The sequence below is a fragment of the Euprymna scolopes genome, chromosome 2, assembly GCF_053919585.1.
Source record: "Euprymna scolopes isolate OS-2025 chromosome 2, ASM5391958v1, whole genome shotgun sequence".
NCBI lineage: Eukaryota > Metazoa > Mollusca > Cephalopoda > Sepiida > Sepiolidae > Euprymna > Euprymna scolopes.
Window position 1 is genome coordinate 74,107,045 of NC_136483.1, and position 19,215 is coordinate 74,126,259.

General features: G+C 32.2%; 1 protein-coding gene across 3 annotated transcripts in view; it reads right to left on the bottom strand.

Annotated features, from left to right (window-relative positions):
* Nucleotides 1-775: 775 nt before the first annotated feature.
* The window catches only part of LOC145241504 (uncharacterized), a 338,516-nt gene continuing 320,076 nt past the window's right edge, over nt 776-19,215 (bottom strand). For all 3 annotated transcript variants that reach the window (XM_080104537.1, XM_080104547.1, XM_080104555.1), the window contains 5 exons: nt 18,572-18,718; nt 17,643-17,710; nt 14,061-14,162; nt 7,307-7,368; nt 776-1,577 (listed from right to left, as the gene is read on the bottom strand). In XM_080104537.1, the coding sequence (XP_079960663.1) occupies nt 910-1,577; nt 7,307-7,368; nt 14,061-14,162; nt 17,643-17,710; nt 18,572-18,718 (1,047 nt within the window). In that variant the 3' untranslated portion in view covers nt 776-909. The remainder of the gene's footprint in view (nt 1,578-7,306; nt 7,369-14,060; nt 14,163-17,642; nt 17,711-18,571; nt 18,719-19,215) is intronic.

Sequence of the window (19,215 nt, forward strand, 5' to 3'; positions counted from 1 at the left end):
ATATTATTTGTTAGAATGTACACATAAGTATGAGAATGATAAAAAGAATTTAATTGATTTTGAACATAAATGCTTTATGTGTGTGTTAGTTATGTATTACTATGTTAAATTAGGAATTCTGTATTGAATTTTAATCTATTAAATTTATCGAGTGAATTTAGATAACAGTATCGCTTGCCATATATATATATATATATATATATATATATATATATATATATATATATATATATATATATACGTAACCATTTCCATATATATGCATATATATATATACATACACACACACACACACACACACACACACATATATATATCGCATTCTATGTATATCTGAATTCTTGCGAGAAGCCTGAAATAATGTATGTACTTTATGTATACATACACACGCATATATATATATGTATACATAGTATATACCTATATACATGTATATATATATGTATATATTTATATATATATATTTATTTATATACTTATATATGTATATACATACGTATATACATACATAGATACATATATTAAATAAATTATATTATTTAATATATCCATAAATATCTATATATATATATATATATATATATATATATATATATATATATATATATATATATATATATATATATATATAGCAATTGTCTATTCAGTCCTCATTTTTGTGTTAAACAAGGTTTTTCTATTTCTTATTTGGATTTTATAAATCTTTAAAATATTTGCAAATTTACAACCCAGCTGTATTCGTATACTTATTTAATTTTATTAAAAAAATCTTTTAGACGTTTATTTTGTTCATTCTGGAGAGAAAAACACAATTTTTGTTCCCATTTTTTTTTTTACCCGATGTTTTTGTTTTCATTATCTGTACAATGACGACGACGGCGCCACCTGCAGGTGACCCTGTATATATTGTCACGCCATAGGGCCCGTAAAATTCATGTTCATCATGTGAACGTTCGGGGTCAATGTTGTTGGATAGGGCTGTGCTGTTTGCATGTACGTACAAGATGGTAACGACGGGTGGTTCTGTTGCGGTGAGGTCCGGATGGCATACCCCTGGGTAGCCGGATTCAGATGAGACGGGTTTTGCGCCAATGCGCATGCGTTGGTCTGACCGGACAGCCGGCAAGCCTGCAACTGTGGGCTAACCGGATGTAGGCTGAGACTGGATGACACTGGCGGAAGTAGTGTCGAAGTTGTTACCGGAAGGAAGGAGCTTGAAGGTGGGCGTCCAGTGTTAGGATGATGGGGATAATACATCTGTTCGCCCATGCACGTCGGAGCATAGCTACGCCCGCCGTTTAAATACTGGCATTGTGACGTCATTGTGGTGAAATTTTGTCCAGGATTCGGCGACATGGTTAGCGACTGTTTGCCACTGAGCGCTGACGAACCGAGACTGCGAGAGGTTTTGTCCAGCACTTGGCACGGCGGCAGGTCAGTGTCAGGATTGTCGCTAGGAATTTCGTCCGAAGAATCCGACAAACTGTCGTTAGCCCCATCTTTATTCTCCCCTGTGTGTTGACTGTTATCGCTGCCTTCTTCTTCACTGCGAGATTTTTTGTTTGCGTTCAGCTCCCCTGCAAGAAGACAAAAACAATTCCAATTAGCACATAGAAATACATGTAAAAATAATGTCTGTTTATGTATGTAGCGAGCTTGTGTGTGTGTGTGTGTGTGTGTCTGTGTGTGTGTGTGTGTGTGTGTGTGTGTGTGTGTAAACGCAAGAACAAATAAAGAGTAAAACAATCTGAGATAGTGTTTTGAAATTTGTGTCCGCAAAGACTCGTGGCGTAGAGGATAAAGTACTTGGTAACATTCATTTTTATATTACACCCTTCTAGAGGTTGAAGGTTCAATCTTCAGTGCGGGCGATACTCAGAAATAAAATTGCGAATTACTGACGAATTCTACCCAGTTATAGCTGACGGAAAAAAAAGCATGCTAACCCCGTAGATGACATAAAATGTTGCCTTCGAAATACCGTGCAGATTCCTGAGTTCGATAGAAAATTACTGAATTCGACAAGATACACCTGAAGAAGATCGAAAATTACATCGAACGAAAAGATGTGAAAATAACATTCAAGATGAAATGTTATGCTAACAACGTTTCGGCCGATATAACCCTCGACCTTATTAAGATACATCTTGTCGAAAAAAACAACAGCAAAAAAACAATTCCAATAAGTATATAAAAATACACGTAAAACAATGTCTGGCCATGTCTGTAGCGAGTTTTTTTGTTGTGTGTCAAACTAGTGCAGCAACAAACGAAAAATAAAAGAATTGAAATTGTGTTTTGGATTTTTTTTTACATAGGAGTCACCACTTCTCAAGGCCCGAAGGCCACTGGAGGATAAAGGTTAATGAGTGTACAGTAGTCAATGGGATAATATGGTAAATTGTATTACTTAGGGGAACAATTCATCAAGAATCTTTTTACCTTTAATTTAAAAATAATCAAATTGTAGTCAGTTAGAAAACAGGCAAACGGAAGAGAGTTACACAGGCGTGCAGTTCTAAGAAAGAAGATTTGTTCATTAAATCTAGGTATACGTTTAGGCACAGAAAAAGAGTGGGGGGAAATTATTGACAGTGATTTCAGTTAGACGAGAGGGGAAATTGATACTTATATATATATATATATATATATATATATATATATATATATATATATATATATATACTTAGTGTGTTAAATTTGTTAGCTAACCAATAATCAGATTCTTTGTTATTTCTTACTCATGTTTTCACTAACCAATGGCTGGGCTTTTATAATGCCAAGGTCCAGCTTGCTTCTATTTCATCTTCCTTTTTCAGTGTTGAAGATGGGTGATTTATAAAATTCTACCTAGTTCTACTCACGTATTGCGTGCTGTTGAAGTAAATACTGAAAATCTATGCATAAAATATCTCCTTATAAAATTTTATGTGGATATATGAAATAATAATAATAATAATAATAATAATAATAATAATAATAATATATATATATATATATATATATATATATATATATGTATTACATGTAAGAGGATTTAGTCATTCTATATGAAATGTTTGCACATCAAAAATAGCATTACAAATGATTAAAGGAAGATAATTCATGGGGCGAAGAAGAAAATAGAAAGGAAAAGAAAAAAGACAAAGAAATGAACGGCAGTCGATATAGAAGGAAATTGATTCCTGGTGACATTTTGGCGGGAAATAAAAAATACTTTTAGTTAGCGGTCTTAGATTTTGATTATTGGTAATACAGTCTTTGCAATAGAAAGTGAGAGAGAGAGAAAGAGAGAGCGAAGGTGGAATGGAGAGAGAAATATATATATATATATGTATATATATATATATATATATATATATATATATATATATATATATATATATATATACTCTATGATCATTTTCTTTTTTCTCTAGACAGCAGCGGTGTAAAACGAGACTGTCCATCTTTTTTCGATCATCTGGCTAACCTCACTATGTTAATTCAAATTTTATTCATCAATAAATTTAAATTGTTACATAGTTTTATTTTCCTGGCGGAGGGCGAAAGTACTTTTAGTTAACGGCTTGAAATTTCGAATCCGTTGGTTGTGAAGTCTCTGAGAGAGAGAGAGAGAGAGAGAGAGAGAGAGAGAGAGAGAGAGAGGGTGGGGTGAGACCCTATGATCACTTGCTTTTTCTCGTTTTAAACCAACCACTATAATCGTCATCCATTTTTAAAACATATCGCTTCTATTCATTTTTAAGTGATCGGCGCTCGGTGTCGCTCTCCCATCCATCTCCCCTCCTCCAATACCCTTTGTTTCACCTAACTCCTTTTCACCCCGACCCCGTCTACACCTTTTCTCTCTATATTCTATTCTTTACCCTTCCACTTCGCTTTTGACACACACTGTCAACGGCCTTCTACACCAGTCGTTTTTAATATCATTTACTCCTCCCCGCCCTCCAATTAACCTCTTCTCCTTCTTCGGTTGATTTAATTAAGTCTCATTATCTCTTTATCATTACTTTTTTTTTTTTTTTTTTTTTTACTGATCCAATCTTACGGAAAAGTTAACCCGATAAAATAGCGGTCCTATTCTCTGATTCCTTATCAAGGCGACAAGATGTCCGCCGGACATCCCAAGGCAAAAGTATCACTGGCTCACTTATTAAACTCTTTGAGCCAGTACCGGTGCAAACCGAGAACTGTCTCTCTTCTTTTATCATCCGGCTTAACCTCACCATGTTTATTTCAAGTTTACCCATTACTAAATTTATATTTCCTATTAGTAGTAGTAGTAGTAGTAGTAGTAGTAATAATAGAATAATAAGAAGGAGGTGGTGGATGAGGATGGAGGAGGAGGAGGAGGAGGAGGAGGAGGAGGAGGAGGAGAGAGACCTTGTTATATTGTCACCATTTCTTTCTTGTATTTTTTTTTTTAAGGATCAACTTTAATTTTCTTTCCAAAGAATGACTTCCATAGCGGTTTAGAAAAAATATGTCGGGGTTTGCTAAAGTTGGATTTCGGACATTTATATTAAAAGTAGTGTCGACCGAAGTTCAGTCTCAAGAACAGGTGCGTGCCCCTATTACTTTCTTGAGACTGGAATCTCGAGATTTGATTAAACCCGGTTGAGGTGTAAAAAGCTGGGGACGATATTTTTTAACGATCGCGTCGACAAGAACTGTCGATATTTAATTAGGCCCGACATTAATATTGCAAGAAAATATTCTAATCGCATAAAAAATGCGTTCGGCGTTTCGAAAAAGAAGAGAGGTAGTAAGAGATAGAAAGGAAGAGAAAGAGAGAGAGAGAGAGAGAGAGAGAGAGAGAGAGAGAGAGAGAGAGAGAGAGAGGGTGAGAAGAGGGAGAGAGAGAGAGAGTGGAAGTGGGAGAAAAGAGAGGGAGTGATTTTCTTTCTATTTTCTGTTTGTTTTTATGATTTTGTATGATTCATCCTCGGTCGGACGGGGACATGGGTTTTCGTTTCACCCGATTGTCGAAAGTGTTGGTTTTTGCAAGGAACCTGCAAAACTATCACGAAATCTCGTCTCGGGTTGTCAAGCTCTTACCGCCGCCATTGTCTGCTAAAATGATTTGATAATTCTGAGAAGACATTCATTCTGGATGGGAGATAGAAATTATATATATATATATATATATATATATATATATATATATATATATATATATATATAGAGAGAGAGAGAGAGAGAGAGAGGGAGGAAAGAGAGAGAGTGAGAGAGAGAAAGAGAGAGGGAGAGAAAGAGTATAATATCAGACTTATAAGAAAGCAAACAAAGAATAATTATTAGAGTGCGTAAGCAAGATAAGATGCTCAGTGAGAAATCTATTTCGATAGATGCGACAAAACAAGTTGGAATATATATATATATATATATATATATATATATATATATATATATACGTAGCTTTTTTGTTATTGATTTTTTAAACGATACTGAGGTTAGCGTCTTCACCTTGAAGATCGGATTTTTTTTTTTTTTTTAGAAATTGACCATTATTTATTTTGTACGTAAACAAATAATATTTTTATTTATTTATTTATTTATTTATTTTTAAAACAGTAATCTACGTACACGCATGTTTCGGGGCCCTACCTCTCTCCAGCGTAATAAGAGTCAAGTTACGCTGAAGAGGGGTAGGACCTCGAAACATGCATGTACGTAGATTACTGTTTTAAATATATATATATATATATATATATATATATATATATATATATATATATATATATATATATATATATATATACTATTTAGCATATTTATCATTCTTGTTTGTGATTGTCGTACTTAGTCTTCTTTCTTGAATGAGTTTGATTCTGTTCTATTTCTATGTCTATGGGATTTTATGGTTTTAATTCTCTGTCTCCGGTTTATAAATGTACCAAAATTCACTTTGAATAGCAGACGATCATTGGGAAATGTTTAAGTGAATTGGCAAACTGAACGAAACAGAACGGAACGAATCTAAACTTATGTTAGTATTTCATTTTCTTTTATAGTGTTACCGGTTTTTTTTTCTTTTAAATGTAATATTCTAATAAAATAATTTATAAAGATTCAAAAAGTTGAAATAGCTTTCTTTTTATTGATTAAAAATACTGCACTATTTATTTAAAATAAATAAAATATTGTATTTGCTTTTTAACCATCTTCGAATTGATACTATATTCTACGGACAGATATATTTTTTTTATTATCCTGCGCGTTCAGTAGTTAATGCTAAAAATAATTCTTGTTAAAATTTAGAAAATAGTTTTGCAAGAACTAATTAAAAATACTATTTTTATTAAACATTTTACAATTGATATAATTTTCTGGAAAGAAACAAGATTATATTCACATGAAAAATGTTCTCAATGTTTGAAAAATAGTAGTCAGAGTACATCTTACCGTGTAGGAATATTAACACTCCTAACCCTCTTAATATCACCAATACACAATATCGACCCGGATTAAATATGTTTTCAATAAAATTGATTATAAATACATTTTTTAAAACATAACTTGATCAGGGCCAGTAGAGGCTAGACTATAATAAGTTTTCAGGCTCGTAGAACGTCAACATCACGTGATATATTATTTCATAATATAAGTTCATATGCATGAAATAGTAAATTATATATAAAGAGATGGGTAGGTAGACAGAATGTTGAGTGTTATTTTTACAACGTTTCAGTCGATGTAACCTCAGACCTTCTTCAGGTGATATCTTATCGAACTCGGGAGTGTTTCTGTTAAACTCGGGAATTTGGACGGAATTTCGAACGTAACCCTATACTTACATTCGAAATTCCGTGTAGACCCTCGAGTTCGACAAATATTCCTGAGTTTGATAAGATACATCTGAAGATCGGAGGTTACATCGACCGAAACGGTGTGAAAATATCACTCAAGATAAGAACAGTAGTCCGAAGAATCAAAATAATTTTTATCTAAATATTTCCGGAATAATAATGGCAACGTGTTTATTTAGATCTGCATTTACATTGTACGGCTATACTTTCATTATCGTAAAACCGAGCAACTCTATTTTGAGAGCAAGACCCAGAATGAGAAGCAGAGAGAACAAAAATGACTAAAAATAAAATAGAAAATTAACGATAAAGAAAAAGTAAAACGTTTAGAATACGAAAAACACGGAGAGGCAGAGAAAGAGAAATGGAGAGGAACATAAGTTGTAAAGAGACTAAGATTAAAACAGGAGAGGGGAGACTCTGGTAGAAGTGTGAGGAGATGATTAATTGCTAAAAAAAAAGGCAAAATAAATAAATAAATAAAATCTTCTCACCTTTTTTAAATTCCGTATCGCTTTCATTGCTACTCGGGCGTTTCAAAGCAAGTCGATGATCCCTGAAACGAAAAACGAAAAGAGATATATATAAAAAAAATGGAGAAAAGTGAAAACAAAACGAAAAAAATAAGCTATGACATAAAATTAGCTAAAATTACAAATGAACAAAAATAAAATTGCATTCAAAGTAAAGCTATATAATCTTGTTTTTGTTTGGATTGGACAATAAAACTATGTCTAAAGAACAGTTTTGAAAGTTGAAACAAAATCAAAAGAAAATTGAATGTAAGAAATTGGAAAAAAAAAACCCATAAAAATAATGGCTCGCAAAATAATAATAATTTTTTTTTGAATTCTTTTATCCCTAACTGTGAGACCGTAGGAATATCGTATTGAAAAAAGAGTGGTCACGCTAAAGGTCAACAAGAAGTCAAATTTACACATTCGGCCTGTAGTCAAAATTTCGCCTTCATTTAGCTCTGTGATTTTGAAATTCATTTGGAAAAAAAATTCTTCGACGCTACAACTACATACACTTCATACTTACAAAAGTAAAGACGAACATTTGACAGAGGAAAAAACGCATCGTTCCGTCAAGCATCCGAAGAAATGATTCTTATTTCTATGGAACAATACTATGAATGCTGCTATATAAAGAAACTGGTGTTGTATTTTAACGTTTTGTTGAATATTTACTGAAATGTCTGTAGTAATAAAATAGTTGATTTACAAGAGTTAAACAAATATTTTCTTATTAGATTATACACACGGTAATTTCTTGAATTGTTGTAAAATTATTTCCTATTATTGACTGAAACAAAGTCATAAAGTCGGGCGAGTAAAAATATTTTTGGGCGAGTAAATTTTTCCTCAAACTCGACCGGCGGTCAAGTGATTTTTGTTTTCAAATCTCAAAGGCTGCTCTATATTATTCTTTCCACGTTTTGTTCTTTCTTTCTACCCATCTCTTTATATATAATTTAGTATTTCATGCATATACACTTATAGTATGACATAATATATCACGTTATGTGGACGTTCTATGCGCCTGAAAACATATTATAATCTAGCCTCTACTGCCTCAATATATATATATATATATATCTGTGTGTGTATGTGCATATTTTCATACACACACAGAGAGAGAGAGAGAGAGAGAGAGAGAGAGAGAGAGAGAGAGAGATAGAAAGAGAGAGAGTCTTTTAAGAAATGTTACAACCCCTTTTTAACGTCCTCTATTTTATTATCAGTATTCCCGAGCAACCCCAAGTGGCGCTGTTAGTTTATTATAAACAATGCTTTAATTTTTTTCGCCTTTTATCATTAGAGCAAAGAGAGTATATTTTAAAACCTGGAATGGTTCAAGAACATATGTAATCCCTTCGGTAGGTATATATATATATATATATATATATATATATATATATATATATATATATATATATATATATATATATATATATATATATATATATAACACGGCTACATAGCACTTGAGTTGCTTGAGGGGTGTCAGTGAGGGGGGAGGCGACAAACTTGTTGTTGAAGATCTGTACCATGTTTTAATTTTCGTCAACCATATGGCCTCGAAATGTCGAGGCAAATCTCGCGTGAATTCATAATTTATTTGTTCAGGGATAATATTGATTGAAAGTAACAGAGGCTGGGTCAGGAAGTAATCGATTCAATCGAGACATGTGAAGGGAATGCAGATTGGCTTCGGGTAAAGACTAGGCTAGTTTCATACCATCCGCCATCTTGTTGGAAGGTTCAAAAAAGTAGACGAATCGGTCGAACTGACTTAATCGAAATTAAACGACGCTTTTTTCTCGTAAACAGATATGTAACTATGTAATCTATCCCGGGTTGTGCCGGCATGTTGAAAATTGTGATTTTGCTGTGAAGGTTCAACAGTGCAAGAAGAGTTCGAGGATTAAGTTGCTGATGTATGTCAAACTCTATAGCTGAGGCCGACGATAGAAACTGAAATAAGTCATTTGTGTACGTGTGAAAGAGAACGTTGGAAGAAAGTAAGAGATAGAGAAAGGGCATGAAAGAAAGAGAGGAATATATCTTTTCTCACGCATGCAAGTCAGTCTGTTTTCCGATTTAAGACGGCGCAAAAAGACACGCAAAAATAAAAGAGAGTTAAGAACGGTCGATAAGAATGAATGTTGAATTGCCAAACCCGAGAAAGAAAGAAACAATTAAATTTAAAAAGCGTCCGATTTCTTATTTTGTGTATGGAGTTCCATTTGCAGCTACGAGCGACGAAACCAAGAGGCAGGAAAAAGGCATGTCAACGTTTGGTTATACACACATATAAGGCATTATGAACACGGCCATATATAGATACTAGATGTATCATGATTACATACATAGATACAAAGAGACACACGTAATGAGATATACGCGCAACAGACAAAATCTTTCCACGCTACACTACAGAGAGTTATTAAAGGCCTCTAAAACTTCGGGAATACATCGAGGTTGTAACAGAGAAACAACATAACAAGCGATTAAAAAAAATAGGGATTGCCTCTATCAGATAATATGTATTTTATTAAATATGCATTCGTAGTATAAAATCCAAAAGTATTCAACCGGGTTTATACAATGCTTAACAGTTAATATCACACACACACACACACACACACACACACACACACACACACACACACACACACACACACACACACACATATATATATATATATATATATTAGTGATGGGACGATTCCAACATTTATCCCGAGTCCGATACAATTACCGATTCCGATTCTTCAGAGGTCTCTAAATATTTAACTAAAAAGTTGCAATTTTTCTGGATCAGCTTAAAAACACATGTTACATGTGCGCATACTTTCACAAACTTAAAATTACACTTGTGTGAGTGAGGTTGATCTATTGGCGTTACTGATAGTTTGAAATTAATAAATATTTATTATTTTATTATTACTACTAGCAGTGGCAGATTCTGTTTGAAACAGAATCAAATAAAAATAATAATTAAAAGAATCGTTTTGGCATCAGAAAATATGCACAAGTTTTCCGATTTTTCCGATTCCGATCGATCGTCCCAACACACACACACACACACACACACACACACACACACACACACACACACACACACATACATGTATGTGTGTGTGTGTGTGTATATATATATGTGTGTGTATATATATGTATTTATGTATAAGTATATATATATATATATATATATATATATATATTTGTGTTGAGGAATATATAGCTATAGCTTCCTCAAGAATATTCCACTGCAAAGATAAGCATGATTGTAACTGCAAATTTGAGAGTATTGGGTTGAATATATTTTGTTGATGCTGAGTGAGGGGGGAATTTGATCGGTGCCCATTTCTTCCCCACCCGTCCAAGCTCCGTTGCCCTCTTCCATCCGTTTCATACCGGCTGCAATCGACATAATCAATACATTTCCAACTGTCATCTAATTATGTTGCGGGTTACTCTTCACGGTTGCCGCGGTTTGTCATTAATAATTAACCAGTAATCAACACACACAGTAAAAGAAGAACAGACGATGAAAATGGCACATAAATGGGTAGAAAGAAAAAGAGAGAAAGAGAGAGAAAGAGGGAAGTTCTTTTAACGATTCAATGCTATAAAACGACAATGTCCACGATTATGCATGCAGACTGAAAGAGGAGCTCTTCGTAACCAATACGAAATATACAGGAATGTGTGTGTGTGTATATATATATATATATACACGGCATAATCGCGTTGAGGCACCAGTTCTCGTCAGATCACCGAAGTTAAGCAACGTTTAGCCTGGTTAGTACCAAATAGGTAACCATTTAGGAATTCTAGGCGCTGTATGTGCTCTCCGTTTGTCTCGGCATTTGTTTCCAGTCGTCCTGTACATACACTTCACTTGTCACTGATATTTATCAATGTCAACTCAGGTGAGGTGTGGTTGGAGATTACGCACCTCCTGCCACAAAAATATCATGCGCAGGCACCCTTACATGGTTATACATAATTTGTCAAAGACTGAAGGAGCCTGTTGTTGTTATATATAACATATTCCTGTAGGTAGCAAAGACCCCCCCACACACACACACATATGTATGCAATTGAATAAATTTCGTTTATTCCAATCGGCCATTACTATTGCTTCATGCTGTGTGCGATTAATCAGTTGACTCTAACCCTTGGTTTTGTGCTTTGTTTACTTTCGACTCTACGTAAGCGTTCCGAAGAGAACTGTTGCAAAACATCGCAAAGCATCACATAATATATATATATATATATATATATATATATATATATATATATATATATATATATATATATATATATATAATAGTTGAATTTCAATGACCAACGAAATAATCTGTACAGAATGATATTTATGTATTTATTTTCTTACAGAGAATGCTGATGCTTTTACTTTTCCGCTTCCGCTCGTTTTTCAATCCGTAAAAAAATTATTCACTGTGTATTTATAGGTTGGTTTTCAGAAACAATTATTCAATAATAATAAAAAAAAAATACACACACACAGACTATTCCAAAACAAAGCAAAAAACAAGAGATACAAAAGAACCGCATGCCAAAAAAAAAAAAAAAAAAAAAAAGAAAAGAAAGGAAAAAGAAAAAAGAAAATAAGGAAACACAAAAGATAAAAGTCAGAAAAAATCGGCTGACAAACGTTTGGCATGACGTTAGAAAATTTTTAAGCCGCTACCTTAGATTTATTAAGCAAAGTAAATAGTGTCATTTTTTCGATTCAAAACTCAAAACCGAACACATATAAAATTTGAAAATGTAAGTTGATAAAATATTGTTAGCCCTAAAGTTAAAGAATAATAGTGAGAAATTGTTAAACGTTAGATGCCGAAGACAAAAATATTGATTGTTTTACCGCCGTTTACCTGAAATAAAATTATCAAATTACGCGTAAACTTACACGCATTCATCCTGATGAAAATTGATCTAAATATCTTTCTAAGGCCCCCCACGCATATATATATATATATATATATATATATATATATATATATATATATATATATATATATAATAAAATAAGTTAAATGTATTGATAACATAAGCTAGAAAACTAATCTTTTCAAAAGTGCTCAATGCATGGGTAGAGCTTTTATTGATAAAATTATACAGGCATTAGGAGGAACTTACGTGGATCGACCAATGTTTCGAAAGTTTGATTTCATAAACAATAATTGAACCTCTGACGAGGCGTATTAACGTAGAATTAGTTAATTGGACGAGTAATCATGTGTTTTTCTCGACGCGTAAATGAAGTCTTTTTCGTTCATTTATTTTATTAATTGCTTTCGACGTGACAATTGTTTTCTTTTTTCGCTGAACTTTTCTCCAGCTTTAAACTTTAATGTAAGAGCCGTTTGAAAAAGAATAATATTTGCAGAATTATACACGTTCTTTTTGTTTTTTTTTACTATAAATTGTTTTGTCGAATTTAATAGTACCAACTGATGAGACGAATTAAGCATATTCTTTGTTTTTTTCTGATAAACGAGGACAAAATGAAATGTTTCATGTTTAGATTATAATAAAATATTGAAATAATCACGGATTCTATTTTCTAATTATATATATATATATATATATATATATATATATATATATATATATATATATAGCGAGAGAGAGAGAGAGAGAGAGAGAAAGAGAGAGAGAGACTTGTTTGTAATATACTGGATCTTACTGGGTTCGTATCATTCAGTAAATTTTTCATATACCAATTCATATATAGTTTTTCATATACCAATTCATATATAGTTTTCCCAACTATCGAGAACCACAATAGATTAGAACGAGAGAGAATAATAAAATATTAACCTAAAACTGGTCTTAAGATAATCGATATTTTGTAAACATTGAAGCCACCATTGGGCGAATACGAAACTAAAAATAGCCGTAACGTTATAGCTAAGTTGTTCTGGCCTTATTATAAATATAAAAATAAAATTCAAAAAATTTTTTTAAAAAGAATTAATTATGTGAAATAAAAATTTTTTTAGAAATCTAATTTAGGAATTCAATGAATAGTATTATTAAAAGATATTAAATGGCTACAGGATTTTGTGGAAACTTCTTATGACAGGTTTTTAAATAAGGATACGAAAATTAGGTGATATTTAAATAAGCTCTTGACAAAGGATGCGTCCAGGATAAATGTTTTCGCATGCTTCATTTCCTTTAGGGAAATTTCTTTAAATAATGTCCTATTGTTAAGTGTTTTTTTTATTCAAGAAGTCTGAAGAAAGGTTGGTTATGTGAAGATTTTCAAACGACATAATGCTTGAAATTGTTCAACCGGTATTGAAACAATTGTAACTTACAATGAAATACACTTTTTGCTGCTACTAATTCCTTTTTTTTGAAGTCTTGGTTTTGTTAATACAGTATATATATATATATATATATATATATATATATATATATATATATATATATATATATATATGTATACTGTATTAACAAAATCAAGACTTCAAAAAAAGGAATTGGTAGCAGCAAAAAGTGTATTTCATTGTAAGTTACAAATACAACTTCAAAAAAAGGAATTGGTAGCAGCAAAAAGTGTATTTCATTGTAAGTTACAAATACAAATATATATATATATATATATGTATATATATATATATATATATATATATATATATATATATATATATATATATATGAAGGAGGAAGAAAAATAGTTAAATGTAACAATTACCCTGTGTTGTCTGTTTTAGTCGACAGCAATTTTAATGAGACTTGCTGTGTGACTTCAGGAGAGACTACATCTTTCGGCGGGAGAATACTTCTTTCATCAAGTCTGTAAGGCAATCGAAAAAACAAATGAATATAAAATTACAAAAAAATGATTTCTGTACGTAATATTCGACGGTTAACCGGTGTGAATGTGTGCACTGACATTCAATCAGGTGATTTATTTGTTTTTATTTCTCAAAAGATACGGAAAAGAATGTATCTTAGTTCAAATATCAAATGACTGTTCGCCAAAATAATAAGGTAGTGGTCTTTGCAGTAAGTCTGCATACTGCATATTTTACCTGACAGTGGAAATCACTGACACATCCATTTAGCACATGCTTTCTAAAAAATATTAAGCGAGATCGAATATGAATTACAGCCATCTTATATATATATATATATATATATATATATATATATATATATATATATATATATATATGTGTGTGTGTGTGTGTGTGTGTGTGTGTGTGTGTATGTGTGTGTGTGTGTATTTTATTTTTTTATTACCGTTTTATCTGTTTAATTACACATGTTTCGGTTACCGAATCGTATTAACGCTCAAGTGACTTCGTCAGACTTTTCAGAAATCTCTGTAAAGTCTGACGAAGTTACTGGATCGTTAATACGATTCGGTAACCGAAACATGTGTAACTAAACAGATAAAACGGTAATAAAAAATTAAAAAATAAAACACATATTTGCTCTTCAATAGCACTGAGCACTTCAGGTTTTACTAATCACCATTTTGATATATATATATATATATATATATATATATATATATATATATATATATATATATATATATATATAGAGAGGAGAGAGAGAGAGAGAAAGAGATTAGCAAACAAAGAAAATGACGATATAAAACTATATAGTAATATATATATATATATATATATATATATATATATATATATATATATATATATTATGAAAGTGAAAGTTTTGCGAAAATTTCTACTCTTTGTGTATCCCAATCGTTTTAAGAATAAGAAGATATGTTTATTCAACTATACAAAAAGAACCTATAAATATATAAAAAGAAAAAACGATACTGTTTTATCTCAAATCCAATGTTTCATTCAGCTTACTAATCATTAAAAAAAAAAAACAAACAAACAAAAAAAAAACAAAGGAAAAAAACTTGGGGACATTTTAAAGATCTGTTTCATTTACATAGAACAATCAATATTTGCGCGTCAACATCGTATATTTCCTTCCGTGGTCTCACCAGAAAGATCAGAAACTTTTCAAATACACAACGGTGTAATATGTAAATTTCAAGCAGAACCAAAATAACTCATGTCGGCCCGAATTCAATGAGCAGTCATCAACAGATACAGACCGACGTAAGCTATTTATAATGTTCATATATATATATATATATATATATATATATATATATATATATATATATATATATATATATATATGTGTGTGTGTGTGTGTGTGTGTGTATGTGTGTGTGTAAGACCTATTTAAAAATTAACGATGATAATATCTTGAGCGATTTAAATTACGTTTACTGATCTTATTAAATGTTGACTACAAATATACATACATATATATATATATATATATATATATATATATATATATATATATATATATATATAAATATTTAACATATTAATAACACTGAGCGCAGTGCCATTATTAATTATTGAGGGGTTGCTTTTTTATATAATTTAACCATGTATTTTTCTTTTTTACGAATATATCGTTAAACTATATATAAAAAAGCAAACTCTTAACAATTAATAATGCACTGCGCCTAGTGTTATTAAGATGTTTTATAAAATTATGTACTCATAATAATATATATATATATATATATATATATATATATATATATATATATATATATATTTACAGGGCCCTAATTTTAAGCATTACTAAATCACTAGTATTTTGAATGATTTTTTCCTTGGATCGATTGCAGACAGACTCAGACAGACTCAAATTTGGAACAAAATCGAATATCAATAATTTGCAATAAAATTTGTATTTCTTTGCATTTCTTAAACATTTATTAATCGATAAATCTTAGATCGATCACAAAGAAAGGCATTATAAGCATACATATACATATATGTATACACACACACATACACACACATATATATACACATATATTGACATATATATTAGAACAAATACATTGAGGACATTTCCAAGTCTGCTGCAAAAAAGGGTGGGCTCCACCTACCGTGCTAGAAAATTACTCACACTTGAGAATATCCTACATATCTATAAAGACACCATTCAAACATGCAAGAAGTATTGTTGTCACATCTGGGCTGATGCATCTAGCACTAGTCTATCCCATTTGGACGGGGTTCAAAAGAGTCTCCAATCTAATAGGTCCCGCATTATCGGACAAGCTCCAACCCCTGTCTCATCGTTGCAATGTTGCATCCCTATGCTTGTTTTTCTGAGTATTAATAAAACTCATAGCACTTATGACCCCCCCCCATCCTTATTCTCGTGTATAATCTCAACTAACCGGACAAGTAACAAAATCCCCATCCTTTCACTGTTCAGGTTCCTAGATGATGAAACGCCTTCTACCCTAATAGTTTCGTCCCTTGGACTGCCAGACGTTGGAATTCCATCCTTGTGTCTTGCTTCCCTAACTGTACTAACATACAGAAATTTAAATGTAACGCGAACAGATATCTTGCTGTCCAGTTCCTACATAGTTCCTTGTAGACGTGATCCCAGTTAGTATCCTCACGTTCAAGTGACAATAGGCCTTGCTTGTAGTGAATAAGAATATATATATATATATATATATATATGTGCGTGTGTGTGTGTGCGCGTGTGTGTGTGTGTGTGTGTTTGTGTGTGTAAGATTGCACCGACTAAAATGTTACGAATATGACAAACAAAACGCGAGTATGTATGTATGTATGTATGTATGTATGTATGTATGTATGTATACCAGCAGCATTCACCCTAGGTGCGTTAAACCGGCTTCTCCTTAAGGAAGAAGTTTCATAGGAATATCAAGTTCAAAAGCGGTTCCTAGTCGCATGTATATCCCGATCCAGGCAGACGTTATATTTTTGCAATTCCTGAAGGGAGATGGTGACGTCTTTCTACATATACAGCACCTGATATTCCGAAATGGTAACCCATCTGGCACTGACCAGACTCAACATTGCTAAACTTCGGTGATCTAACGAGAACCGGTGTGTCAATATGATTATGCCGTATAAGACGCAAATAGTAGTTCAAATTATCAATTCTTATTTCAAAAGTTCTGAAACAAAATGTGTTTTTGAATACTTTTCAATATTTGGAGTCGTGCCTTCATTTCATATTTTTATAAACAAGGGTGTCTACTGATATTGGTACATGTCAAAGAATTTGTTTAGGATATCTGTTACTCTGTATTAGAAGCAACTGTTTGTTCCTCAACACATTTGATTTCGCTTTAAAACACTCAATATTTGACATTCCATGACGTCATCCAAAACGGTGTTAATTATAGTAAAACTTTAGATAAAAATGCAATTGGTTTTCAACTGACCTTCTTCCCATTCCATTATCTCTGAACCCCTTTGCGAATGGATTATTGTCGATTTTCAACTGTGTGATCTACAATAAATAAATAAATTCATAAAGGGTTATTGATGAAAAACAAACAACAGAAAAATTATAGACAATTATAATAGACAATTATAGACATTGGAAACGTGTGGGGGGAAAAAACAAACATTCACGCATGCGCCCAATTCTGGTTTTCTAATATGACCCAAACTTAAATTGAAGATTTCCGGTTACAAAATTTTCATTAAAAAACGGAAATATATCACATTTATTTGATCAAAGATGATACAATGATATGTGAACTGCGTTAGACAAAAAGGAAATGTATCACAAAGTCACTTATATCTATTCTGAAACTATATTACCCGGATGACTTGGATAAAGCATGTTTAATTGTTATTTAATATTGTGGTCTATGTGTTCGCAAGCGTAACATGGGTTTGCTTTTGGCAGCATCGCAACTCTTGCTTTCCTTATTTTATCCTTTAGTCCTCCATTCTATGAACGATATTTCCAACAAAAGACAGAAAGAATTGCCGTCTTCTGGGTCGAAATCAATCAGTCATACTTGGTTGATTTTTAATCTTAAAGTGACTTCATTCCTTGTTTGCAGCAAGCTCCATAAAAAAAGCAAATACACCGGAAACGTCTAGCGATCATATAGAGCCCCATAACCATTCATATTCCAAAACTAAACTCCCATGGTAGTTAAATGAGTTTGTGTTTTTATTAATAGGGTGTACAATGATATCGTGGGGTCTGCGTTCGCACCAGGCACCTAAAATCCCCATAGCAGTTCGTTAGTAAACAAAACGAAAACAAACAAACAAACAAACAAACAAAAAAGAAACAACGAGAATCGCACTTCTATATATTTCTATGTTTATGCTGTTTTCAGGAATGACGTACCTGTTCGTTTTGGTAAGCGGTGACGGCTATGAATTTGGTCTCCTCAAAGGCGTACGTATAGAAAGATCCCCAACGCATTGTAAAAACATCGTTAGCCTGCACAACGTGGACCCGTGGCTGGTATTTGTGCATTGAATTAAGGATTATCTGTTCAAATAAATAAATAAATAAATAAATAAATACAGATATACTAAATAACATTTATAGAACAATACTAATATTAGCAACAATAAAAAGCGAAAATAATAATTACTAAATAATAACTATATTAATAAAATTATCAGACAACTTTTTCCATGTCTGTGTGTATGTGGTTTATCGCCTTAAAGGGGTTTGTAATTTATTAGCAGGGCTACCCGGCGTTGCCCGGCGCCATAAAAAATAGAATAATTTAAAAGGTTCATGTAACATCTTTATATTAAAATTCACCCACCTTTCTATAACCTCCTCCCAGCCTACTCTTCTCTTTTCTTTTAATATATAGAAAACAATATCTCATTCACTTCTCTTTTATATAGCAGAGCTACCCAGCGTTGTTCAGGCAATATAAAAGTAAACAGATGTTAAATACTATGTGTAACATCTTTACATCAAAACTTCTATTTCTCTATCTCTCTCTAGTTGTCTATCTATCGTTCCCCCCC